General features: G+C 39.1%; 1 protein-coding gene across 2 annotated transcripts in view; it reads left to right on the top strand.

The window, feature by feature from the left end:
• Positions 1-27866, top strand: part of NPTN (neuroplastin) — a 149717-nt gene that overhangs the window by 48891 nt on the left and 72960 nt on the right. For both annotated transcript variants that reach the window (XM_053717321.1, XM_053717320.1), the window contains exons 2-3: positions 22415-22598; positions 27662-27759. In XM_053717321.1, the coding sequence (XP_053573296.1) occupies positions 22415-22598; positions 27662-27759 (282 nt within the window). The remainder of the gene's footprint in view (positions 1-22414; positions 22599-27661; positions 27760-27866) is intronic.

The following is a 27866-nucleotide window of genomic DNA, read 5'->3' as shown; positions in this document are numbered from 1 at the left end:
ACGTTAGAGGGTACTCCCTCTTTACCTAAATCTAATACCTGCTTTTATTGTGAGGAGGCTACGGTATACCCGCCTGCTCAATTATGTTCCACGTTCCTTGATAAAGTACTTATATCTAAGAAACCCAAGATGTTAGTACCACTGAGCCGTCCACCTCTGAGGGGTCTCCGTCCCATGAGGTGTGTTCCCTGCAGTCATCTCCTATTACACATGCAGTTTCCCATTGCACTACTTATCCTCCTTCGGAGGGGCCCTCTTACCACCAGACTTTACTGAACAGCTACAAATGGCAGTGTCTGCGGCCTTCGGTGCTTTACCTCGCCCTTCTAAGCGCAAGCGAAAGGTTAAATATTGCTATCCTTTTCAGGGGTCATCTACTAACTTGTTGGATTTATCTAATACTAGATTATCCGCTGATGAGGACACCTCTGATACTTCAGAGGATGCTCATTCTGGGTCGGAATCTGCTGCCTTTAAAAATCCGGCTGTGGAGGAACCAGACTTCAGATTTAGGATCGAGCATATACGCTTTTTGTTAAAAGAAGTTTTGGCTACTTTAGAGGTTCCAGAACAACCTGCAGCGGCTGAAGACGCTACATATTGATGCGACTCTCTATCGGAGATGATCGAGGTGGAAACTCCTCTTGAGAAGATCAAAGAAAGAATTTAAGGCCTTGAGGGTTGCTAATTCTTTTATCTGTGATGCAAATATGCAGATCATTCGCCTGATTGCCAAGACATCAGGTTTTCCTGTTCTAGCCCGTAGGACACGCTGGCTGAAGTCTTGGTCTGCAGACATGACTTCAAAATCTAGACTACTTTCCCTTCCATTTAAGGGGAAGATTATTTTCGGTCCAGGCCTGCACTCAATCATATCCACGGTCACTAGGGGCAAAGGTGCCTTTCTACCGCAGGATAAGAATAATAAACCTAAAGGACAGGGTCCTAATTTTCGTCCCTTTAGTTCAGATAAATCCCAATGCCAGCAGCCCTCCGCGAAGCCTGAACAGTCCAAGGGAACTTGGAAACCATCTCAATCTTGGAATAAATCCAAGCAGAACAAGAAGCCAACCCTCTTTGTGGAGGCTTGGCTGGGGTTACGTTCAAGACCCTTGGGTTCTGGAGGTCATCGCTCAGCGTTACAGGATAGGTTTGAAAACTCATCCACCCAGGGGCAGATTCCTCTTATCAAACAAGTTCCTGTTGGTCCCATCGTTCAAGATGGAGACGATAAGGTCCATTCTGCCCTTGGTTCAAGAGGGACAGTTCATAACTACTATAGACTTGAAGGATGCTTACCTTCATGTGCCAATACACAAGGATCACTTCAAGCTCTTAAGATTCGTGTTTCTGAACCAGCACTTCCAGTTTGTTGCTCTTCCATTTGGTCTAGCTACTGCCCCAAGAGTCTTTACGAAGGTTCTAGGGGCTCTGCTCACGGTGGCGAGATCCAGAGGTATTGCAGTAGCGCCATATTTGGACGACATCTAGGTTCAGGCTTCGTCCTGTCGGCTGGCAGAGGACCATTCAATAGCTCTTCTTCTTTGATCTCATGGATGGAAGATAAACTTAGAAAAGAGTTCTCTGGTTCCCAGTACCAGGGTGGAATTCCTGGGTACAATAATAGATTCCATTTCCATGAGGATATTTCTTACGGATCAGAGACGTTGCAAGATTACTTCCAATAGTCTTGCACTGCAGACCTCCTTAAGGCCATCTGTGGCCCGGTGTATGGAGGGAATTGGGCTCATGGTGTCCAGCATAGATATCATTCCATTTGCCAGATTCCATCTCAGACCTCTTCAGCTGTGCATGCTGAGGCAGTGGAATGGTGACCACTCGGATCTGTCACAACAGATTTCTCTAGACAACCGGTCGAGAGAATCGCTCTCTTCGTGGCTCTGTCAAGATCACCTGTCCCAAGGAACATCCTTCTTGAGACCATCCTGGGAAATTGTGACTACGGACGCAAGTCTATTAGGATGAGGAGCTGTTTGGGGTGCCAGGAAGGCACAGTGCTTGTGGACTCAAGAGGAATCTCTCCTCCCGATCAACATTTTAGAACTTCGAGTGATCTTTAATGCTCTGAAGGCTTGGCCTCTTCTGGGTTCGTCCCAGTTTATCAGATTCCAATCGGACAACATTATCTCGGTGGCTTACATCAACCATCAGGGGGGAACGAGGAGCTCCCTAGCAATGAGGGAAGTATCTCGGATTATGGAATGGGCGGAAGCCCACAACTGCTCGCTGTCAGCAATCCACATTCTGGGTGTGGACAACTGGGAAGTGGATTTTCTCAGCAGACAATCGTTTCATCCGGGGGAATGGTCTCTCCATCCCGAGGTGTATGCAGAGATTTGCTGCAGATGGGGGACGCCGGAGATCTCATGGCGTCCAGACTCAATCCAAGCTACCCAGATATGGGTCGTGGTCCAGGGATCCTCGGGCAGAGCTGATAAATGCATTAGCAGTGCCTTGGAAGTTCAACCTAGTTTACATCTTTTTTCCGTTACCACTTCTCCCTTGTGTAGTGGCCCGCATCAAGCAGGAGTAAGCTTTGGCTATTCTAATTGTTCCATTGTGGCCGCGAAGGATGTGGTTCGCGGACCTGGTGGGGATGTCCTCATCTCCCCCTTTGTGGTTACATTACCGCAGAGATCTGCTGGAACAGGGTCCTTTTGTTTATCAGAATCTAGATTTTCTGAGGTTCACTGCATGGAGATTAAACGCTAAGGCCTAGCCAAGAGAGGTTTTTCTGAGAGAGTGATTGACACTCTCATTCAAGCTAGAAAGCCAGTCACCCGTTGAATCTATGATAAGGTGTGGAGGACCTACTTATTCTGGTGTGAAGAGCGTGGATTCCCCTGGCATAAGGTCAAGGTGTCCAGGATTCTTTCCTTTCTCCAAGATGGTTTGGAGAAGGGACTTGCCGCTAGTTCTTTAAAGGGACAGATTTTGGCTCTATCTGTGTTATTGTACAAGAGGCAAGCTGAGTTTCCTGATGTTCAGTCTTTTGTTCAGACTCTGTCTAGAATCAGGCCTGTGTTTAGAGCTACCGCTCCTCCTTGGAGCTTAAATCTAGTTCTTAAGGTTTTGCAGAGGGCTCCGTTTGAGCCTATGCATTTTGTTGTCATTAAATTATTGTCTTGGAAGGTTCTTTTTCTACTGGCCATTGCTTCGGCACGCAGAGTCTCTGAGATGGCGGCCTTGCAATGTGAGCTTTCTTACCAAGTTTTTCATGCCGATAAGGCTGTGCTTCGTACTGGGTTGGGTTTTCTCCCCAAGGTTGTGTCTGATCGCAACATCAATCAGGAGATTGTCGTTCCTTCCTTTTGTCCTAATCCTTCCTTGTGTCCTAATCCTTCCTCTTCACAGGAACGATTGCTTAAAAATTTGGATTCGGTTCAGGCTTTGAAGGATTTTAGACAGACTTTGTCCTTATTTGTTGTCTATTCAGGGAAGCGTAGAGGGCAGAAGACTTCTGCCACTTCCTTATCTTTTTGGTTGAGGACCATTATTCGCTTAGCATATGAAACAGCGGGACATAAGCTTCCTCAGAGGGTTAATGCTCATTTAACTAGAGCTGTGGCTTCATCTTGGGCCTTCAAGAATGAAGCCTCTATGGAGCAGATTTGCAGGACGGCTACCTGGTCCTCCTTACATACCTTTTCAAAATTTTACTTTTTTGCTTCGGCTGAAGCAGCTTTTAGGAGACAGGTTTTGCAGAGCTTGGGTATATGTTTCCCACAAGTAAGGAATGAAGCCGTGGACTCTCCGCATATTAAGATGGAAAACATAAATTATGCTTACTTATCACTTCCTTTCCATCTGTATGAGGAGAGTCCACGGCCCCTGCCCGTTTTCTCCATTGGGCGGATCAAAAAAAAAAAAAAAAAAAAAAAAAAAAATATATATAAATATATATATATATATATATATATATATATATATAATTTTCTTCTGGCACCATTTATACACTGATATTTCTCCTACTGTTCCTTGTTCCCTCAGCAGAATGAGTGGGGGAGGTATTTAAGCCTTTGGCTGGCGTGTCTTTGCTTCCTCCTGGTGGCCAGGTTCTGTATTCCCACAAGTAAGGAATGAACCCATGGACTCTCCTCATACAGATGGAAAGGAAATTATCAGGTAAGCATTATTTATTTTATTATAAATGTATATGACCTTGGAGCAGTTATGAATTTTATTTAGGTAATTCTTTAAAACCTCTAAGTATTTTTTTTAAATGCATCATTTTTTCACCCGCGTTCTTTTTTTTTAACCCTTACTGGTGGTTTTGTGCATCTATATTTTTAAATGCACACAGGATTTCTTTTTTGCGCACATATATTTTTAATGCACATTTGCTTCTGAGTCTGCTTGTGACAGTGTACGTTACGTTCGCTTATTTCCTCTTTTATGACGCCAGATTGACGCGTGCTTCATTTTTAAGTAAGCTTAAAAGCAAGCAAGCTTAGTGCCTGGGTGCTGCTGTGTGTCTGCGCTGTTGATTTTTGTATTTGTACTTTTTTTTTTTTTTTAAGAATTTTCCCTTTCTTCAAGAGCTCTTTAATTGGGGATATTACCATTTAGCTGTATGCCTGTTGTTTTCTGCATGTAGTGTCTGTTTTAGTTCACTGCAGTTATGGAGCCATCTGTCCCTAAATCTGCTTTAGAAGCTGGGTCACTTGAATACTTTACTACCAGTGATAAATGTATTAATATTTATACATACTGACCCTGCTGGTGCTGTTCCTGCTTCTAAAGGTTTTATTGCTCCTTCTGTTTTTATCCTTACAAGAGAATACTACTACTTTCCGCCCTGGGGTCAAGGATTTTACCTGATTCACTGTGTCTGAAATATTGTCATGCATCTAAGTAAGCATAAAAGGTCAGTTCAGAGGTTAGTGTTTTAGTCATGAAGCTGCTGTATTTTCGGAAAGGGAGTTTTCGGAAAGGGAGTTTTTTTTTTCAGATGATCAGGGGGCTTCTGATCATTAACTTGAAACATCCTCTTATTCATTTAAAATTGAGCATATTCATTCACTTTTAAACAAAATTTTGCTTACTTTAGAGGTTAAAGATCCTAAAGTTGATACTTGATGCAGTCTTGTTTCCAGAGATTGGGCTAAGGCTGGGTATTTTAATCCTTCTGCTAGGTTTAAAAAAATAAATATGTATCCGTTACCGGCTTCTGATATTGAGCTTTCTACTCTGGCTAAGCGTTGTAAAATAGTTCTTCCTTCAAAGACCCTTTAGATTGGAAGTTAAAATTCTTCCATAGGAGGGCTTTTCAGAAGTTTTCTATTGCTGATGTGGCTGCTGCTTCTTCCTTTTGGTTAATTAGTCTTTTTGAGCAGTTTTCTGCCGATTCTGCTAGTGAAGATATTTTTAAACTTTTTGGAGCTGTTCAAATGTGCTTATGCTTTCATTTGTGATGCTGTTTTTGTGATGCTGTGTTAACCATTAAGATTAATACTAAAAGTATGTCCTTGGCTGTTCTTTTTAGAAGAGCTTTATGGTTAAAACTTGATCTGCTGATATGGTTCTTAAATCCAGACGTTTATCTCTTTCTTTTAAGGGAAAGATGTTATTTGGTTCTGGTTTGGATTCTATTAACTCTGCTGTGACTTTTCTTTCTCAGGACAAGAAGTCCATGGATAAATCTAAAAGCAAATGCCAGTATAAGTGCTTGAAGTCCCTTATTAGTTCTATGAACAACCGGTTATCCCGTATGTAGTGTTAGGTATGAAAAGCGTCCATTGTCAAAAATCCAGGGAGTCACTGACATCACTATTAGTAACCTGGGTCGGATGCAGCTCGCAAAAATAGTGAGGATTCCTGGACTCCCTAATGTCAAAGCATGCTGAAACAGAACAAGAGCGCAACCAGACTCAGGTGTAAATCATTTAATTACATGTAAGCGCTCAGACAAATAGCTACTTACAAGATAGTTTTAAAAAAAATGTCCAGAAATATCACAAAAGTCCTCCGGTTTTTGCAGTACACGAGTCCTCAGCTTGTCCCTCCTACCATACAAGCCACCAAGCCGCACACTGGAAGCAACGATGACCAAACCAAAGGATATCCCTGCTGCAGACACCGGTAGGGACAAGCAGTCTCTACCCATTTCGTCTGTAGAACCAGACTTTGACAAACCGGAGGACTTTTGTGATTTTATTTCTGCACATTTTTTTAACCAACTTGTAAGTAGCTATTTATCTGAGCACTTGTAAATAAATTATTTACACCTGAGTCTGGTTGTGCTCTTGTTCTGTTTCTTTTGTTTCCGCTCTTTCATCAGACCAGGGCACAGAGATCCAATTCTTCCTGTCAGAAACAGGGTTCATCTGGTTCCATCTGGAAGTCAAGGACTAATTGGAACAAGTCTATGCAGTCCAATAAATCTGATCCCTCATCCAAATCTGGATGAAGGTGCAGCCCCCATTCAATAGGCCCTGGGTAGGGACAGGTTATGCCTTTTCAGGAAGCTTGTTCCCACTCTGTTCAGGAGCCCTGGTGCTACAATGGGGCAAAAAAGTATTTAGTCAGCCACCAATTGTGCAAGTTCTCCCACTTACCCATTTAAGAAGATGAGAGAGGCCTGTAATTTTCATCATAGGTATACCTCAACTATGAGAGACAAAATGTTGAAACAAATCCAGACAATTACATTGTCTGATTTGGAAAGAATTTATTTGCAAATTATGGTGGAAAATAAGTATTTGGTCAATATCAAAAGTTCATCTCAATACTTTGTTATATATCCTTTGTTGGCAATGACAGAGGTCAAACGTTTTCTGTAAGTCTTCACAAGGTTGTCACACACTGTTGCTGGTATGTTGGCCCATTTCTGCATGCAGATCTCCTCTAGAACAGTGATGTTTTGGGGCTGTCGCTGGGCAACACAGACTTTCAACTCCCTCCAAAGGTTTTCTATGGGGTTGAGATCTGGAGACTGGCTAGGCCACTCCAGGACCTTAAAATGCTTCTTAAGAAGCCACTCCTTCGTTGCCCGGGCGGTGTGTTTGGGATCATTGTCATGCTGAAAGACCCAGCCACGTTTCATCTTCAATGCCCTTGCTGATGGAAGGAGGTTTGCACTCAAAATCTCACGATACATGGCCCCATTCATTCTTTCATGTACACGGATCAGTCGTCTTGTTCCCTTTGCAGAGAAACAGCCCCAAAGCATGATGTTGTCACCCCCATGCTTCACAGTAGGTAATGGTGTTCTTTGGTTGCAACTCAGCATTCTCTCTCCTCCAAACATGAAGAGTTGTTTTTCTACCAGTTCTACTTTGGTTTTATCTGACCATATGACATTCTCCCAATCCGCTTCTGGATCATCCAAATGCTCTCTAGCATACTTCAGATGGGCCCGGACATGTACTGGCTTAAGCAGGGGGACACTTCTGGCACTGCAGGAACTGAGTCCCTGGCGGCGTAGTGGGTTACTGATGGTAGCCTTTCTTACGTTGGGCCCAGCTCTCTGCAGGTCATTCACTAGGTCCCCCCGTGTGGTTCTGGGATGTTTGCTCACTGTTCTTGTGATCATTTTGACCCCACGGGGTGAGATCTTGCATGGAGCCCCAGATCGAGGGAGATTATCAGTGGTCTTGTATGTCTTCCATTTTCTAATTATTGCTCCTATTGCAGATTTAGTCTTCCCAGCCTGGTGCAGGTCTACAATTTTGTTTCTGGTGTCCTTCGACAGCTCTTTGGTCTTCACCATAGTGGAGTTTGGAGTGTGACTGTTTAAGGTTGTGGACAGGTGTCTTTTATACTGATAACAAGTTCAAACAGGTGCCTTTAATACAGGTAATGAGTGGAGGACAGAGGAGCCTCTTAAAGAAGAAGATACAGGTCTATGAAAGCCAGAAATCTTGCTTGTTTGTAGGTGACCAAATACTTATTTTCCACCATAATATGTAAATAAATTATTTCCAAATCAGACAATGTGATTGTCTGGATTTGTTTCCACATTTTGTCTCTCATAGTTGAGGTATACCTATGATGAAAATTACAGGCCTCTCTCATCTTCTTAAGTTGTAGAACTTGCACAATTGGTGATTGACTAAATACTTTTTTGCCCCAATGTATATACAGTCTCCCAGGGTAATTGAATTGTGTTCAGCATAAGGACTCCCAGGGGAACTTTTTTCTGACCAATGTCCTAAGGAATCTTGTAAAGGCTCAGGCATTTTTTCAGCCAGTTTCAGATCTAGAATTCTATGGTAGTGATTGTTCCTGTATTGGAACAGGGTAAGGGGTTTTATTCCAATTTCATCATTGTTCCATAGAAGGAGTGGACTGGATCTAAAAGCTCTGAACAAATTTCTCAGAATTCCTACCTTCAAAATGGAGACTATTTGGACTATTTTACCTTTTGTCCAGCAAGGTCAGTTTATGTTCACAATAGATTTAAAGAATGCATTCCTTCATGTTCCTATTCACAAGGATCATCAGTTGCCAAGGCTTGCTTTCCTAGACAAGCATTTTCAGTTTGTTACTCTACCATTTGGTCTAGCTACAGCTCCAAGAATACTCTCAAAGGTTCTGGGTACCCTTTTGTGTGTGATCAGAGCTCAGGGTATTGCTGTGTTTCCTTACCTGGATGATATCTTGGTTCAAGCTCCATCTTTTTCATTTAGCCGAAACTCACACCAGCAGACTGTTGCTGTTCCTTCAACAACATGTTGTAAAATTAATTTTCCAAAGAGTTTTCTGGTTGCCCAGACAAAGGTTACTTCAGATAGATTCAGCTTCCATGAGACTGATGGATTTAAGGAGGGGGTAGAGTTAGTGTCTGCCTGTCTAAACCTTCAGTTTCTTTCTTTTCCCTCTGTTGCTACTTGCATGGAGGTGTTAGGTCTCATGATTGCGGCGTTGGATTCTGTTTACTTTTTTTCACATGAGGCCTCTTCAGTTTTGTATGCTTTGGCAGTGATGCAGGGATCATACTCAGCTATCTCAGAGAATACTTTTAGACTTCAGAACAAGTCAGTCTCTGTATTGGTGGCTGAATCATCAACTTATTATTCAGAGGACTTCTTTTGTTCATCCTACTTGGTCTGTGATCACTACAAACACAATTCTTTCAGGTTGGGAGCCATCTAGGAGTCTCAGAGAGCTCAAGGGGGTTGGTCTCCTCTGGAGATGAGCTCAAGGGGGTTGGTCTCCTCTGGAGATGAAGTTACCTATAAATGTCCTAGAACTCTGAGCAATTTTCAGAGCCTTTCAGAGTTGGCCTCTATTGAAAAAGGAAGTCTTATCTCCATTTTCAGACAGACAGTGTCACAGCAATAGCTTATGTCAATCATCAAGGAGGAACCCAGTCTTCAAGCAATGAGGGAAGTATCGCAAATTCTTTCCTGGGCAGAAGTCAATTGCCAAATGTCTGCTGTTCATATTCCTGGTGTTGACAACTTGGAAGCAGATTTTCTCACTTGTCAGTCCTTGCATCCAGGGGAGTGGTCTTATTTGGATGTGTTCAGTCAGATAGTAGATCCCAGAGATAGATCTGATGGCCTCTCCGTTATATTACAAACTTACCAGGTACTGTAAGTGGCTCAGGAAACCCCAAGCAGTGTTTGTAGATGCTCCTAGTAGTTCCTTGATCTTCCACCGCTGGTTCTTCTTCACAGGGTGATTGCCAAAGTTAGACAAGATGATGCGTCAGTAATTCTGGCTCTGGTTTGGTGTCACAGAGTTCAGTATGCAGATCTGGTTCAAATGTCCAGTCGCCCTCCTTGAGCCCGTCCTCTGCGTCGAGACCTTCTGTCTCAAGGTCTGTTTTTCCATCAGGATCTCAAATCTCTAAGCTTGATGTCATGCAGATTGAACAGGTAATTCTTAAACAGAAAGTTCTCTAATTCTGTTATTGAGAGTTTAATACAGGCTCTTTAACCTGTGGCCAGGAATATTTAGACTTTTACCTTTACCCTTTTGCTGGGGGATTTCTGCTTTTCGTTTTAAGGATATAACAATAAAGTGTGTTTTATTTTACTCTCCTTGGATTGAATTTTGGACTTTTTTGAAATTTGAGAAAAAGTTAATATAATGTTTAGAAAACCTTTATGTCTTGGTGTTCGTATAATGTTTTTTCATTTGCATTCTTTTAGAATTCCTAATATTTTGCAGTTTTTTGCAAGATGGTTTGGATAAAGGTTTATCCGCCAGTTCTTTGAAGGGTCAGATTTCAGCTCTTTCAGTTCTATTCCACAAGGAGATTGCTAATCTTCCAGACATTCATGGTTTTGTTCAAGCTTTGACTAGAATTAAACCTGTAGTTAAATCAATTTCTCCTCCCTTTAGTCTTAACTTGGTTTTGAAGATTTTGCAGGCTCTTCCTTTTGAGCCTATGGATATTGAAGTGACATTGTACACTAGATTTTTCTTTGCATAAATGTTTTGTAAATGATCCATTATATAGCCTATCTGGGAGTGTTTTTGCAACCATGTATAGTTTTGTTACTTTTCAAGTAATATTGTGCTCGGATTCAAGCTTGCTCTTGTTTGTCTAATGGGTCTTTTCATATGCAGGGAAGGGGGGAGTGTCTGCTCATCCTGATTTCCCAGCCCCTTTCACTGGGTGTCCTACCTTAACCTCATTAACAGTGCTAAACTGGGAGCTTCTATGGACGTTTTAAAAAGTTTTATACTGGATTTTTATATCAGTATCTGTGAATATTTTTCTTTATAGTGGTGTCCATTACATGCAATTACCTGAAAATTGGTGTATACTGTCCCTTTAAGCTTCTTTCTTGGAAGGTTTGGTTCATTTTGGCTATTTCATCTACCGGAAGAGTTTCTGAGTCATCTGCTGTTTCATGGAATCCTCTTTATCTTATCTTTCATCAGGGTATGGCAGTCTTTGGTAGGAAACTCCTTCAGGCAGTTATCTCAGCTTGATTTATTTTTGCCCTGTTAATTCATTTTTATGGGTTGTGGATTTAATTTTTTAGTGAAAAAGATGTTTCTTTAATCCCGCCCTTAATGCCTCATTGTTTGTAGACTTCACAGCTTGGGTATTAGTTCCCAGGAGTAATGGATTGTGGACTCTCACCACCTGTATGCTTACCTGATAAATTAATTTCTTTCATGGTGGTGAGAGTCCATGAGACCCCACCCTGTGTTTTTTCTGGCTGTGTTTTTTTCTTGCGCACCTCTTTTTTCCTTGCTCCTTTTATTTTGCTCTTATTTATGTTCCTACCTCATTTGTTTGGCTATAGGTTAGAGCTACCTATAAGGTGCGAGGGGCTTTATAGAGCTCTTGGTCTTTGGGAATCTTTTCCTCCTCCTAGTGGTAGGGAAGAGTAATTCCCAGGAGTAATGGATAGTGGACTCTAAGCACCATGAAAGAAATTACATTTATCAGGTAAGCATAAACTATCTTTTTGATTATGTAAAATGTAACATAGTAGAAAAAAAAAGAAACTTTCAGCATTTATTTCCCCCTTTTTTTTAACTAAAAAGGATTGGCTATACAATTCTCCTGAGTTTCAATAAAGTAATGGGTGCTGTCATGTTGGAACTTGGTTATCCTAGCTGTAAAGGCCTACTCTTATCATATGTCCACTGCTAAGGGAATTTAGTGACAGTTCTAAAAACGCCCAGGGTTTAAATCTCTTTAAAGTGAAGGTCAATTTTGATGAATTAGTGCCGGTTTTTAATAAACCTATTAAAAACAAGGGCACTTTAATTCATAAAAATTGATATTTCACTCCTTTTCTTTAAAAACCTTTTAATCCTGTCAGCCGCTGCAGCGCTTCCTCTGCTCGTTGCAAGCCCTCTTTGCGGATCCAAAATGACGAATCCGGGTTCCTCCAATCATGGCGTTGCATCAGGCCATGATCCCCTGTGGGAAAGCTGTGATTCATCATTTCTGACGTAAGAAGAGGCTTCCGACGGCCAGGGGAATTGCTGGAGCGGCATTCAGGATTAAAAGGTAAGTTTTTGAAGAGGAGTGAAACGTCAATTTTGATGAATTAAAGTGCCCTTGGTTTTAATAGGATTATTAAAAACCGGGCACTAATTAATCCAAATTGACCTTCACTTTAACTTTGCTATATTCCACACAGCCATTGTTTGCACTCTTTAACAACTCTTTTATATCTGTCTCTAAGAAGAGTTTAGATAAGGAAACCTAGGTTTTAACATATAGGCGCCAATTACGCTATAGAAACGGAAGCTTTACACTTCAATGTTTAAACTACTACTATAATTTAAAAAAAATGCATATGCCTTGAATGCACCATTGTATCTAGTGTGTTGTTTTTTTGTTGTTGTTTCTGTGTGTTTAATGTCCTTTTTAAATGAATAGTTCAGTCTCTCAACTTTTGATAACTTTCATACTTGTATCACTTGATTCACATGTTGTATGTCTGAGTAAACACAGCATTCTGTCTCATGGTGTGTCTGCATGTCTGCACTTTTCCTACTAACTTTTACTAGACTGCTTTGATTATCTTGTTTATAAAGACGTTTCTATGCCATAACAAACTGTAAACTGACTTTACGTCCATATTCTACTACAGATCATGTTTTGGTTTCAAAGCATAATACATAGTGATACAAAATGAATCTGAAACCTGTTCTCCTTTATCCTGTGATTTGCAAAATAGTATTGCCTTTAATAATCATGCATACAGAACACCACTATATCAGTTAAACCAAACAATTTACTTCTAGTATCTAGGCATTGCCTACTATAACAGTTGACTGGGATAATAAAATATAGTTTTTAATGAAAAAATGGGAAACAGGGGTCAAATGTGGCTTGTGAGTGTTTGTGATTTGGAATGCAAGTGGTTACTTTTCATGCTTATTATACATACTCAAGGCAAATTTGTCTTCTATTTAATATTTCTGTTATCTGCATTCTTATATGCTTTTCTTTTTCTTCCTATACCCTGTTTTTCTTCTTCTTCCCCACTGGCTTGTCACGATTCTCTGCTGCACACACTTACCATAGCTGGGTTTGTCAAGTCGCCTATGTCAGAGACTAAGCTAACAGGGGATGCCTTTGAACTGTACTGTGACGTGGTTGGGTTTCCCACTCCAGAGATCCAGTGGTGGTATGCTGAAGTTAACCGAGCAGAGTCTTTCAAACAACTGTGGGATGGTGCCAGAAAGAGCCGAGTCAGCATTAACACGGCCTATGGCACAAATGGGGTGAGTGTGTTGAGAATAACTCGACTTACACTGGAGGATTCAGGAACCTATGAGTGCCGTGCAAGCAACGACCCACGGCGGAATGACCTGAGACAAAATCCATCTATAACGTGGATCCGAGCCCAGGCCACCGTAAGCGTCCTGCAGAGTGAGTCCACCTCCTATCATACTGTAGTTTTGGATTGTAGTATTTAGATGAGCTCTGGTGATCCTGTGTGTGCCCCATCTCCCTCTCTAACCCACTACCCAAGATCCTTGGTAAACCATCTTGTTGTCTCGTCATTTTGACCCTTCGGTTCTTCCACCATGCGTAGTCCTTAGAAGCTTTCTTCCACTGCATTTTCTTATCCTAGGACACAACCGCAATGGATCTCAGAACTTCAACACACAAGCTTCCTTTGTTTGTGTGTGCATTTTTGTATTTTGCAGGTTCCATGCTATCTTGATTTCCTTCCAGATATATTTATATATGTATTATGTCAACTTTTTGTTAAACTCATTTCAGGAATTAACCCAGTTTTTTTTTTCCATTTTGCAATACTGTTTCTTGGTTAACTATACTGTTGCAACTGCACATCAATTTCTTGTGTCTCATGTTTGTCTTGAGTTAGCAGTCTCTGCCACATTCAGAGTGCTATGTTCTGTCATTGTTGCAAAAAATGGTTATGCTCTTCTTGTGTTAGTTCAAGCTTGTTGTGTTGATTATAGTTCTGTTTGTCTGTTTGTAGATCTTTAAAATCCCTTCCTGCAATATTAGAGCAAAACTTTAATGTGACGGTAATTTTCTGAATAGTTTTTTGCTTCATGAGGCTGATGCACTGTTTTGATGTCAAGTTATTTGGAAAGTGTTCCAGAACTTCATTATTTTTGGAAAAGGTATAACCATGTTTAAAATAATGCAACTGCAGCTTCTTATAAGTTTCTCAGGCAACAAAAAAAATAGAAAATATATCATTTTTAAATTATCAAAAATGCTTTGGTGCATAAAGTTGTAGTATGTTGTATTATATTATTGGGTATTACATTCATTATTAAACGGATTTGCATAAATGCATATCACAAATAAAGTGTTCTTCTGTGGAATGACATATTAGTATAGGTCTGTCCTACTGACGTCACTGAAGAAATGCTGTTCGGTATGTTTTGCTATTCTTAGATTTGGAGTTGGTTAAAAGCCCTCTCTTCCACTTTCCTCCTAATGACACAGGTTGTACCCCATCTTATGCATAGTAGAAAGCTGAACATGGACCTCACTGCAGGAGTTAGTGGCCAGAATATTAAGCAGCTTGCTCTGTGTTTAGACAGCAGGAAGCCTGCAATAATGTGTGCGTGCACCTGCTAGCACTGGCATTGCTTGTGTGGGTTTATACTGGATGATACATTGTTTGGCACACACTGCAGCCTAGCTATATACTTTGTGTATACACAATGAAATCTCATTATTTTTAAGGCAAATTTATTTTGCCCTACCGTCTTGCTTCTTTTGGAGAACAATTTCATCTTTGCCCTGGACACCTTTTGTTTTCTTTCTCTTCATCCCACAGGATCAACACTCTTTTTAAATAATAAAAAAAAAAAACTCTGAAAATTAAAACTTCTGATCAATACGTAGCGATTTTAAATAAAGTAAAATTAAAATAATTTACAGTGTTAAGTATGACCATGGTAAGCTCTACTTACATAAGTTAACAATGAGTGAAAGCAGCCTGGTTAGCTAGACTCCAAAAACAGCTATATAAAACATCTTTCTACTTGCTATTAGAATCTATCATTCTTTTAGATATTTTATCCACTCCTGGATGGGCATTATTCTGCAAGTTATATCAAAATTAAAATGTCAAGTTTGGTGAACACTACAAGAAACATCAATTGTATCAGAAAAGTTCAGAACCGAAGCAAGTGGAACATTACAGCAAGAACCTTGATCTTTGGGGCACAAGGAGAATATTCAATGAAAATATTTGAACTGCAGACTAAACAGCATATACTAATATAGTAAACATAATATTTCTTACTAACCCCTCATTATGTTAAGTTGCGAGGAAGGTGGGTGATGTTTAAGGTGACAGTGCCAAGTAATGTAAAACTGTCTAAAAACCCATTTATAAAAAACAAAAAACTATCTTTTTTTAATAACATTTTTGCATATAAACAAACAAATTTGGAATTCAATAGTATGTGCCTACTGTTCGATTTTCATTTAGATTTTATCCATGGACATCCGCAGAAATTTTCCTGGGGGGACTGAAATATATATATAGATAGATAGATAGATACATATATACACACACACAATTACAGCGCTTGTGGTCTGCTAGTCCCGGATGACCTAGAGAATTGTAGTGGACTAGTTAGAAATTTGACTCTTCCCCTCTCTTTAAACATTGACTGGACAAGTATCTGTTTCCCTCTGGGGTAGTAGCTTTTAACCCCTGACTAGTAAACCATAGTGATATTTTTCCACCCCTGTGTCAAGGGTTGAAAATGTATCCTAAAATGCCACTAGTCCTAGTTTTAGTGCACTATAAATTTGGAGTCACTATATGCTAAACTTTAATACACTTTTACACATTTTTGTTTTTGGGTGTAATAACATGAATGTTTATATCCAGACTTCTAACTTGTAAATTAAAATAGAAGCTGAATATAGTTTTAATTTAGTGCTTTGTTTATTTGATCTGTTGCACCAAAGAACCAACAAAAGTTAACCGATACAAATAAAGCCTAAAACTGCTAACAGTACATTACCTAAAATTTGCCAAATGAACATTCCTCTATTTGTGATGTTGGCAAAACTATTAAACTATTCCAGTATGAGAGTAGTAGGACTCTGCACATAAAGTGTTAACTTAGAGCACATTGCCATTAATAATAACTTATTCTAAGCTGCTGTTAATGTGGTGGGAGTGGAAATCCCCCTACAAGGCTTATTGCACGCGCACACACACATACACACAGCATGGAGGAAGGTGTATGACCTCAAGCAAAAATTTCTGCCTTCCAGGAAGCTCACTCCCCAGCACTGTACAATGCATGCTGGGTATTATAGTCCAGAACTGCAGGGGCACAATACTGAGAGGGAAATAGTGAACTATACATTTCAGAATGCTATGTAACTCCCAGAATACTGTGCTTCTTCCTCTAAAACGGAGATACATTCAGGGGTATTAAAAGAAAAAAAAACAACAGACATTAAATTCTCATTTTGTTCTGCAGTTTTTACTGCAGTTGGGGTGGAAAATCTGGAGTGGATGCCCATGATTTTATCTGTAATTGCAAATATTTCCCCTTCCTAATAGGACCAAGTAGGAATCATCCTATGTCTTAGTAAGGGTATTGGATTTTACAACATTATGTACTAAACCAGCATAATTATATTTATCTAATTATATTGCTGAAAAAGTAAAAGAAAAATCTGCAAACTATTATATGGATAAGATTAAGCTTTCAATGCTGCATTTTATTTTACTAGCACAGAGCTTTATTTGCACTAAGGGACCAGGAACCTGCATGAGATCTTGTCTAGTGCTTACCCCAACAAATTTGTATCTGCTTCTTCATTTCCTTCCCTATTGTCTCCTCAGCTTGTGCTGCGATGTTCTTCATTCTTTTTGCATGTGCGCAAGTTCAGTGTTTGTGTTTAGTGTTTTCCATAGTCTGTCTCCACCCTGGTGTAGCTGATGGGTAAGTCTGAGTAATGGAGGAGGCTGTGGGGTATTGTAATAAATGTGGGCATGATATTTACTTTCAGGTTTTGTAAAATTCTAACAAAAAAAAAAACTGCTCATAGTCTCTCAAAACTACAGCAGTGAAAATGTAAATGGACTCTGATGCTGTAATGTAAATATTAGAGAGCATTTAAAATGCCAAATATTATTTTCCTATGATTTTTATTGAACTTTTTCTGTTATTTTTTTTTCTTTTCAGTACAAAAATGCTACAGGTTCCCTCCAATCAGATGCAGTCATTTTTATATGTATGCTTCTTCACCTGACTGGAGGAAGGTGCTGCCATTGGTGTAGAGATAAAATAAAACGGCTTGCTAGAGAAAAGGTTATGTTTGAACAAAGCTGCTACCGAAAAACAGTCAAGATGTTCAACATTTTATGCTCTTTAATATAAAATATTGTTATATTACATATTGTCAATTACAGATATATCTGCCATCTAAAAGCTTACCCATTCTAATCCTGCTTTTATTTTCACTTATTTTTTCATTTATTTCCTCACTAATGCTTGGTTTTCTAAAATACTGCAAAGGCAATTTTCTGCACATTTTTTTTATTCACCATATGCCTTAAAAGATTATTCTTATTTACACTGTTTGTCTGTCTGTGGGTGACACTGTGTGTGTGATTTATGTATGGGAATTTCCACTATTCCTTCCTATTTTTATCTTTAACTTTTCCCCCAACTAGTGAAGTGAAATTGTATTCCTTTACCCGTATGAATGTATTTACGTAAGTATGTATAAGTATGTATGTATGTTTGTATACGTATATATGTTTGTATAAGTATGTATGTGTGTGTGTCTCTGTATACATTTGTATGGATGTGTGTGTGTCTGTATATATGTATGTACGAGTATGGATGGGTGTGTATATATGTATATGTGTGTGTATATGTATATGTCTGTATATATGTATGTACGAGTATGGATGTATACGTATGGATGGGTGTGTATATATGTATATGTGTGTGTATATGTATATGTCTGTATATATGTATGTACGAGTATGGATGTATACGTATGGATGGGTGTGTATATATGTATATGTGTGTATATATGTATATGTCTGTATATATGTATGTACGAGTATGGATGTATACGTATGGATGGGTGTGTATATATGTATATGTGTGTATATATGTATATGTCTGTATATATGTATGTACGAGTATGGATGTATACGTATGGATGGGTGTGTATATATGTATATGTGTGTATATATGTATATGTCTGTATATATGTATGTACGAGTATGGATGTATACGTATGGATGGGTGTGTATATATGTATATGTGTGTATATATGTATATGTCTGTATATATGTATGTACGAGTATGGATGTATACGTATGGATGGGTGTGTATATATGTATATGTGTGTGTATATGTATATGTCTGTATATATGTATGTACGAGTATGGATGTATACGTATGGATGGGTGTGTATATATGTATATGTGTGTATATATGTATATGTCTGTATATATGTATGTACGAGTATGGATGTATACGTATGGATGGGTGTGTATATATGTATATGTGTGTATATGTCTGTATATATGTATGTACGAGTATGGATGGGTGTGTATATATGTATATGTGTGTATATATGTATATGTCTGTATATATGTATATGTCTGTATATATGTATGTACGAGTATGGATGTATACGTATGGATGGGTGTGTATATATGTATATGTGTGTATATATGTATATGTCTGTATATATGTATGTACGAGTATGGATGTATACGTATGTATATGTGGGTATATATGTATATGTGTGTATATGTCTGTATATATGTATGTACGAGTATGGATGTATACGTATGGATGGGTGTGTATATATGTATATGTGTGTATATATGTGTGTCCATGTACCCTTCTCCTCACATTAATTGTACCTTGTTGGAGTTAAGTTAAATAAATAATTTATTCGGAAAGCTTTTCTCTTACATCAACTAATGAATATGATTTCAGTGATTCACATGACATATGTCTTCTGCCTTTCTTTAAAGGGACAGTATACACTCATTTTCATATAACTGCATGTAACAGACACTACTATAAAGAATAATATGCACAGATACTGATATAAAAATCCAGTATAAAACTGTTTAAAAACTTACTTAGAAACTCTCAGTTTAGCTCTGTTGAAAAGGTAGCTGAAAAGCCCACTGCAAGTTGGAAATAAGACCCCCCCCCCCCTTCTTTTGCATATGAAAAGACCCTTTACACAAACAGGAGCAAGCTGGAGTAGGTATCTGACGGTATTCACATAAAACTTTGGGGCTTGGTTAGGTTTCTGAAAATCAGAGCAATGTTATTTAAAAATAAGCAAAACTGTACATTTAAAAAAACTTTATGGGCTATATAAATAGATCATCTACAAAACATTTATGCAAAGAAAAAAATGAGTGTATAATGTCCCTTTAAGGCTTAATTAAAAAAAAAAAAAAAAAAAAAAAATTATCTTTGTACTTTTTCCAATCCCTGGGTGAATAACACAACAGTTTAGGAAACAAGTTCCACCCTGCAAGCATCAGATTTTTTTTAATTTTATTTCTATCAAAGGCGTCACAGGATTCAAATAGTTACCAGGCATAATGGATTTGTTAGCTTTTAATATATTGTGGATTATTATAAGGAATTTTAAGATTGTATTAACTTTTGCCATGTGATAAACAGATTAATGAAGGTGTATCTAATGCCAATATGAAATCATAGTACTCACTAGCTAAGGCATTAGATCAAGCTAATTAATGACCACTGGGGATATATTTTTACATTCCTCTTCATCTAGATCAGGGATGGCCAACTGGTGACCCTTGGGCCACATGCGGCCCTCTGCACTTGTTTTTGTGGCCTCTGGTTAGGAGCATAACTAAAAATGTGTGCCATAGTCTTTTTGGTTCCAGGAAAAAGCATTACCAAAATATGGTTGGTAAAACAAAGTATCAAGAACAAAAAAATATAGTCCTCTGGAGGGGAGAACAGCATACACAGGCCACTCTGCAACCTAAATCTAGCCCTGTGCTACTTTGACACATTCAAGATATATATAATTGTTTTATGTTTAATAGCTATTCATTTATATATGGCCCTTAAGGCTTTAAAAGTATTGATATAAGCATCCAATCTAGATACCCTTCAAGGGAGTAGCAATGAATATGCAGCTGGAACTTACTTTTCCTCCTCAGTTCAAGGAAGTTTACCCCAAAATCGTGCAAGATTATAATAAAATATCACAAGGTCAAGTTCTGTCCTTGTCCTCAAATCTATTCCATTCTGCCTAAAAGGAAGATCTTGAAATTTGGAGAGTTTTTAACCATTGCTAAATTAGTGTGGAATGGATTACCCAGGATTAAGATTCATGTTTTTTTTTACATGTGAAATTAATTGTTTTAATTTAGATATAATCAAAAGCCCTTTTTATTATGGTTTTCATGTCTCTTGAGAAAGCTAAGGAATTCCAGCTATATTAACAGACATTTTAAAATGAAATGGGACAGGAAGCACCTTGTAATTACATATTTCCTCTGCAGTTTTACTATAGATTAACATATCAACAGTCTGAATGTTATCTGAACAGAGTAGCCATGTTTGCTGCAATTTTCTGTATTTGGAAGAGCCAATCCGGACATGAGTCTGCAGAAGACTGGGCTTGCCACTGCTGCCGTGGTAACACAATTTCCATTGTTTGGAGTCACCCGAAATAAGATAACAGGGGGGAAGCCTGCCTTCTGCTCTTTTAGTTTTGAAGACTAGAAAATCCTAAATTTACAGACTTAAATTACAGGAAAAGGAGGCAAATAAATAATGAAAGTACATTGCAGAGTTGCAGTTGAAACCAGAAATGTTCTTTTTTTATGTGTGGGTGTGTACGTATGTTATAGTGTCAGTGTATAATCATTTTTGTTTTTTTAAATGTGATGTATCCAAAAAAAGAAAGAAAAAAGGGATATATTTATAAGAAGAGCACTGCTATTGTTTAATTTATATATTTATTGAACTTACTAAGAGGGTTGATATGGAAATGGAGGGTAGTTCATCAACAGTCGGCCATCTCCACATTAGTACAGTTGTTATATTTGCAGTAAATTTAAAATTCTCTGGGCATGTTATCTTCAAATTATTCAAAGCTTGTTGCAGTGTCACAATTTTAGTGAAAGCAAAACTATTTGGAACAGGAATATATTGATTTTCTGGTAACAATTCACCCTTTGAGATTAATTTCTGGGCTGACTGTAGTTAAACATTGCAATAGAATCAGATCCTATGTAGTTATCAAAAGATTTAAATGGTGTAACAAAATAAACATCATACGAGGTGCAGATGATTAAATTGTGTCCTCAAGGAACGTCACAATAACAAACTGCTACAGACTAATATAGCCACCCGCCTACTGTTAAAATTGTTTTTTAAAATAGCCACTTTAAAGGGACATTGTACACTAGATTTTTCTTTGCATCAATGTTTTGTAGATAATCCATTTATATAGCCCACCTGGGAGTTATTTTGTAACAATGTACAGTTTTGCTTATTTTTTAATATCATTATTCTGATTTTCAGACTCCTAACCAAGCCCCAAAGTATCAGATATAGACTGAAGTCTACATATTCCAGCTTTCTCCTGTTTATATAATCTCTCTTTTCATATGCAGAGAAGGGGGTGGGGATATTCTTCTTTATAGTAGTGTCTATTACATGCAGTTATATGAAAATTGTTGTACACTGTCCCTTTAAACTCGTACAATTTTTTCCTTTTTTAAAAAAAAAAAAAAAAAAAAAAAATCACTTATTTGTAGGAATTGTAATATTTAGTTTAACCTTAAGGGGATAGTCTAGTCAGAATTAAACTTTTATGATTCAGATAGAGCATGCGATTTTAAGCAACTTTCTAATTTAATCCTATTATCAATTTTCTTCGTTTTCTTGGAATCTTTATTTGAAAAAGCAAGAATGTAAGCATAGGAGCCTGCCCATTTTTGGTTCAGCACGTGGGTAGTACTTGCTGATTGATGGCTACATTTAGACACCAATAAGCAAGCACTACCCAGGTGCTGAACCAAATATGGGCCGGCTCCCAAGCTTACATTCTTGCTTTTTCAAATAAAGATACCAAGAGAATGAAGAAAAATTGATATTAATTTTCACTAGACTATCCCTTTAAAAGGGTCTGGGTTATAGTGTGACTTGTCAAATATGCAGGGTAGATGACGAAGTAACATCCTTTTTAATATATATATTACAGTGTTTAAATTGTTTTAATTATTTTGTTTTTGTCCTTTTTTTTTTTTTTTTTTTATTCGATCTACCATGCTCTCCAGTTTAAGGGAGAATCACATTTTCATAATTAGAAAGGTGACAATTCAGTTTAAGTACTTTGTGCTTGATGCATTTAGGGCATTATACAATATGACTTGCACACAACTCTCTGGTATTGACATGGAAATTCAAAGCAGGTCAGTTAAATAGGTGACTTTAATTAAAGGGCAATTTTTGTTTTCAGAACCAAAGATCAATGCCAGTGAGGAAATCACTATAAAGAAAGATACTGGACCCATTTTATTGCAATGCAATCTTACTTGGACTTCAAGTATGGGTGCACCTGAGAGCAGTTACTGGACTAAGAATGGTGTGGAGATTCCAGATACCCGCAAAACTTCCTCAAATGACTATAACGTGGAGTATAAGTAAGGCAGTGTTTGTTGTTTTTTTTTTTTTTAAAATAATACAATCATACAGTTGTCACCTTTATATATGTATGTGCATTATATAATTCTATTAATTTATAATGATTTTAATTTGTCTTTTTTTTACACATTAAACATTTCATGGCTTTCCATGCAACCCTTTATCAAATTGTTTTTGTATTTTGTTTTCTTCTTTTCTCCTTATAGATTTGTTTGGAAGGATTACAGATTTATAATACTGAATTTGATTGTGCTTATTTTAAAAATTGGTATTTCTCTTGTTAAGTGTATCCAGTCCACGGATCATCCATTACTTATGGGATATTCTCCTTCCCAACAGGAAGTTGCAAGAGGATCACCCACAGCAGAGCTGCTATATAGCTCCTCCCCTCACTGCCATATCCAGTCATTCTCTTGCAACTCTCAACAAAGATGGAGGTAGTAAGAGGAGAGTGGTGTATTATAGTTAGTTTTTTAACTTCAATCAAAAGTTTGTTATTTTTAAATGGTACCGGAGTGTACTATTTTATCTCAGGCAGAATTAGAAGAAGAATCTGCCTGCGGTTTCTATGATCTTAGCAGAAGTAACTAAGATCCACTGCCGTTCTCACATATTCTGAGGAGTGAGGTAACTTCAGAGGGGGAATGGCGTGCAGGTTATCCTGCAATAAGGTATGTGCAGTTAACATATTTCTAGGGATGGAATTTGCTAGAAAAATGCTGCTGATACCGGATTAATGTAAGTTAAGCCTAAATACAGTGATTTAATAGCGACTGGTATCAGGCTTATTACCAGAGATACATACTCTTATAAAAGTGCAATATAAAACGTTTGCTGGCATGTTTAATCGTTTTTATATATGCTTGGTGATAAAACTTATTGGGGCCTAGTTTTTTTCCACATGGCTGGCTTGATTTTTGCCTAGAAACAGTTTCCTGAGGCTTTCCACTGTTGTAATATGAGTGGGAGGGGCCGATTTTAGCGTTTTTCTGCACTGCTAAAATTACAGACAGAGACACTCAGCTTCCCTCTGCATGATACAGGACATCTCTGAAGGGCTCAAAAGGCTTCAAAAGTCGTGTTTGAGGAGGGTAACAACCACAGTAGACCTGTGGCAGTTGTGACTAGTTTTAAAAACGTTTTTTTCATTTATTATTCCGTTTTTGGTATTAAGGGGTTAATCATCCATTTGCAAGTGGGTGCAATGCTCTGCTAACTTGTTACATACACTGTAAAAATTTTGTTAGTGTAACTGCCTTTTTTCACTGTTATTTCAAATTTTGACAATTTGTTTTTCTTAAAGGCACAGTAACGTTTTTTATATTGCTTGTTTAACTTGATGCAAAGTGTTTTCCAAGCTTGCTAGTCTCATTGCTAGTCTGTACAAACATGTCTGACATAGAGGAAACTACTTGTTCATTATGTTTAAAAGCCATGGTGGAGCCCCATAGGAGAATGTGTACTAAATGTATTGATTTCACCTTAAACAGTAAAGATCAGTCTTTATCTATAAAAGAATTGTCACCAGAGGGTTCTGTCGAGGGGGAAGTTATGCAAGGGCCAAACAGTCTAATTTTCGTGCCTTTCGAAATTTTAAGGCAGGTTCAGCATCAACTTCCTCTGCTTCAAAACAAGAGGGAACTTTTGCTCAATCCAAGCAGGCCTGGAAATCTAACCAGTCCTGGAACAAGGGCAAGCAGGCCAGAAAGCCTGCTGCTGCCCCCAAGACAGCATGAAGGAACGGCCCCCTATCCGGCAACGGATCTAGTAGGGGGCAGCCTTTCTCTCTTCGCCCAGGCGTGGGCAAGAGATGTTCAGGATCCCTGGGCGTTAGAGATCATATCTCAGGGATATCTTCTGGACTTCAAAGCTTCTCCTCCACAGGGGAGATTTCACCTTTCAAGATTGTCTGCAAACCAGATAAAGAAAGAGGCATTCCTAGGCTGCGTGCAAGACCTCCTAGTAATGGGAGTGATCCATCCAGTTCCGCAGACGGAACAAGGACAGGGTTTTTATTCAAATCTGTTTGTGGTTCCCAAAAAAGAGGGAACCTTCAGACCAATGTTGGATCTAAAGATCTTAATCAAATTCCTCAGAGTTCCATCATTCAAGATGGAAACTATTCGGACCATCTTACCCATGATCCAAGAGGGTCAGTACATGACCACAGTGGACTTAAAGGATGCCTACCTTCACATTCCGATTCACAAGAATCATCATCGGTTCCTGAGATTTGCCTTTCTAGACAGGCATTACCAATTTGTAGCTCTTCCCTTCAGGTTGGCTACAGCCCCAAGAATTTTTACAAAGGTTCTGGGCTCTCTTCTGGCGGTTCTAAGACCGCGAGGCATAGCGGTAGCTCCTTATCTAGACGACATCCTGATACAGGCGTCAAGCTTTCAAATTGCCAAGTCTCACACAGAGATAGTTCTGGCATTTCTGAGGTCGCATGGGTGGAAAGTGAACGAAGAAAAGAGTTCTCTATCTCCTCTCACAAGGGTTTCCTTCCTAGGGACTCTTATAGATTCTGTAGAAATGAAAATTTACCTGACGGAGTCCAGGTTATCAAAACTTCTAAATGCTTGCCGTGTTCTTCACTCCACACCGCACCCTGCGGTGGCTCAGTGCATGGAGGTAATCGGCTTAATGTTAGCGGCAATGGACATAGTGCCATTTGTGCGCCTGCATCTCAGACCGCTGCAATTATGCATGCTCAGTCAGTGGAATGGGGATTACACAGATTTGTCCCCTCTACTAAATCTGGATCAGGAAACCAGAGATTCTCTTCTCTGGTGGTTATCTCGGGTCCATCTGTCCAAGGGTATGACCTTTTTGCAGTCTGGAACTCCCTGAAGGCTCAGGGATCGTGGACTCAGGAGGAGAAACTCCTCCCAATAAATATTCTGGAGTTAAGAGCAATATTCAATGCTCTTCTAGCTTGGCCTCAGTTAGCAACCCTGAGGTTCATCAAATTTCAGTCGGACAACATCACGACTGTGGCTTACATCAACCATCAAGGGGGAACCAGGAGTTCCCTAGCGATGTTAGAAGTCTCCAAGATAATTCGCTGGGTAGAGTCTCACTCTTGCCACCTATCAGCAATCCATATCCCAGGTGTAGAGAACTGGGAGGCGGATTTTCTAAGTCGTCAGACTTTTCATCCGGGGGAGTGGGAACTCCATCCGGAGGTGTTTGCTCAATTGGTTCATCGATGGGGCAAACCAGAACTGGATCTCATGGCGTCTCGCCAGAACGCCAAGCTTCCTTGTTATGGATCCAGGTCCAGGGACCCAGAAGCGACGCTGATAGATGCTCTAGCAGCTCCTTGGTTCTTCAACCTGGCTTATGTGTTTCCACTGTTTCCTCTGCTCCCTCTACTGATTGCCAAAATCAGACAGGAGAGGGCATTGGTGATTCTGATAGCGCCTGCGTGGCCACGCAGGACCTGGTATGCAGACCTAGTGGACATGTCATCCTTTCCACCATGGACTCTGCCTCTGAGACAAGACCTTCTCATACAAGGTCCTTTCAATCATCCAAATCTAATTTCTCTGAGACTGACTGCATGGAGATTGAATGCTTGATTCTATCAAATCGTGGCTTCTCCGAGTCAGTCATTGATACCTTAATGAAAGCCTGTCACCAGGAAAATCTACCACAAGATATGGCGTAAATATCTTCATTGGTGTGAATCCAAGAATTACTCATGGAGTAGGGTTAGGATTCCTAGGATATTGTCCTTCCTCCAAGAGGGTTTGGACAAAGGATTATCAGCTAGTTCTTTAAAGGGACAGATTTCTGCTCTGTCTATTCTTTTACACAAGCGTCTGGCAGAAGTTCCAGACGTTCAGGCATTTTGTCAGGCTTTAGTTAAAATTAAGCCTGTGTTTAAACCTGTTGCTCCTCCATGGAGCTTAAACTTGGTTCTTAAAGTTCTTCAAGGGGTTCCGTTTGAACCCCTTCATTCTATTGATATCAAACTTCTATCATGGAAAGTTCTTTTTCTGATGGCTATTTCCTCTGCTCGGAGAGTCTATGAGTTATCTGCATTACATTGTGATTCTCCTTATCTGATCTTTCATTCAGATAAAGTAGTTTTGCGTACAAAACCTGGGTTTTTACCCAAGGTGGTTTCTAACAAGAATATCAATCAAGAGATTGTTGTTCCATCATTATGTCCTAATCCTTCTTCAAAGAAGGAACGTCTTTTGCATAATCTAGACGTAGTCCGTGCCTTGAAGTTTTACTTACAAGCTACTAAAGATTTTCGTCAAACATCTAACCTGTTTGTTGTTTACTCTGGACAGAGGAGAGGTCAAAAGGCCTCGGCAACCTCTCTTTCTTTTTGGCTTCGGAGTATAATCCGTTTAGCCTATGAGACTGCTGGACAGCAGCCCCCTGAAAGGATTACAGCTCATTCCACTAGAGCTGTGGCTTCCACCTGGGCCTTTAAAAATGAGGCTTCTGTTGAACAGATTTGCAAGGCTGCGACTTGGTCTTCGCTTCATACCTTTTCCAAATTTTCCAAATTTGATACTTTTGCTTCTTCGGAGGCTGTTTTTGGGAGAAAGGTTCTACAGGCAGTGGTTCCTTCCGTTTAAGTTCCTGCCTTGTCCCTCCCATCATCCGTGTACTTTAGCTTTGGTATTGGTATCCCATAAGTAATGGAAGATCCGTGGACTGGATACACTTAACAAGAGAAAACATAATTTATGCTTACCTGATAAATTTATTTCTCTTGTAGTGTATCCAGTCCACGTCTCGCCCTGTCCTTTTAAGGCAGATCTAAATTTTAATTAAACTACAGTCACCACTGCACCCTATGGTTTCTCCTTTCTCTGCTTGTTTCAGTCGAATGACTGGATATGGCAGTGAGGGGAGAAGCTATATAGCAGTTCTGCTGTGGGTGATCCTCTTGCAACTTCCTGTTGGGAAGGAGAATATCCCATAAGTAATGGATGATCCGTGGACTGGATACACTACAAGAGAAATAAATTTATCAGGTAAGCATAAATTATGTTTTTTTTTATTTTTTATTATACCACTTGTGTCATATCTGTAGGATTCTGAAACCAAAGGCAGATGATTCCGGAGAATATTTGTGTGTATTCACGTTCTCCAGTTCCTCTCCTCCTGTCAATGCAACTATTGAGGTGAAAGGTAAGGAAGGTCTTTGTAGACCCAAAGGAATAAGCTTTTCACTTATTTTGGTTTATGTCTTGCCTTCCCAGTTATATTTATAGTCTGTCTTTAAGAGATGCAGAGAA

Source organism: Bombina bombina, chromosome 6 (genome assembly GCF_027579735.1).
Source record: "Bombina bombina isolate aBomBom1 chromosome 6, aBomBom1.pri, whole genome shotgun sequence".
In the NCBI taxonomy this organism is placed as follows: domain Eukaryota; kingdom Metazoa; phylum Chordata; class Amphibia; order Anura; family Bombinatoridae; genus Bombina; species Bombina bombina.
This window is presented reverse-complemented; position numbering and strand designations above follow the sequence as displayed.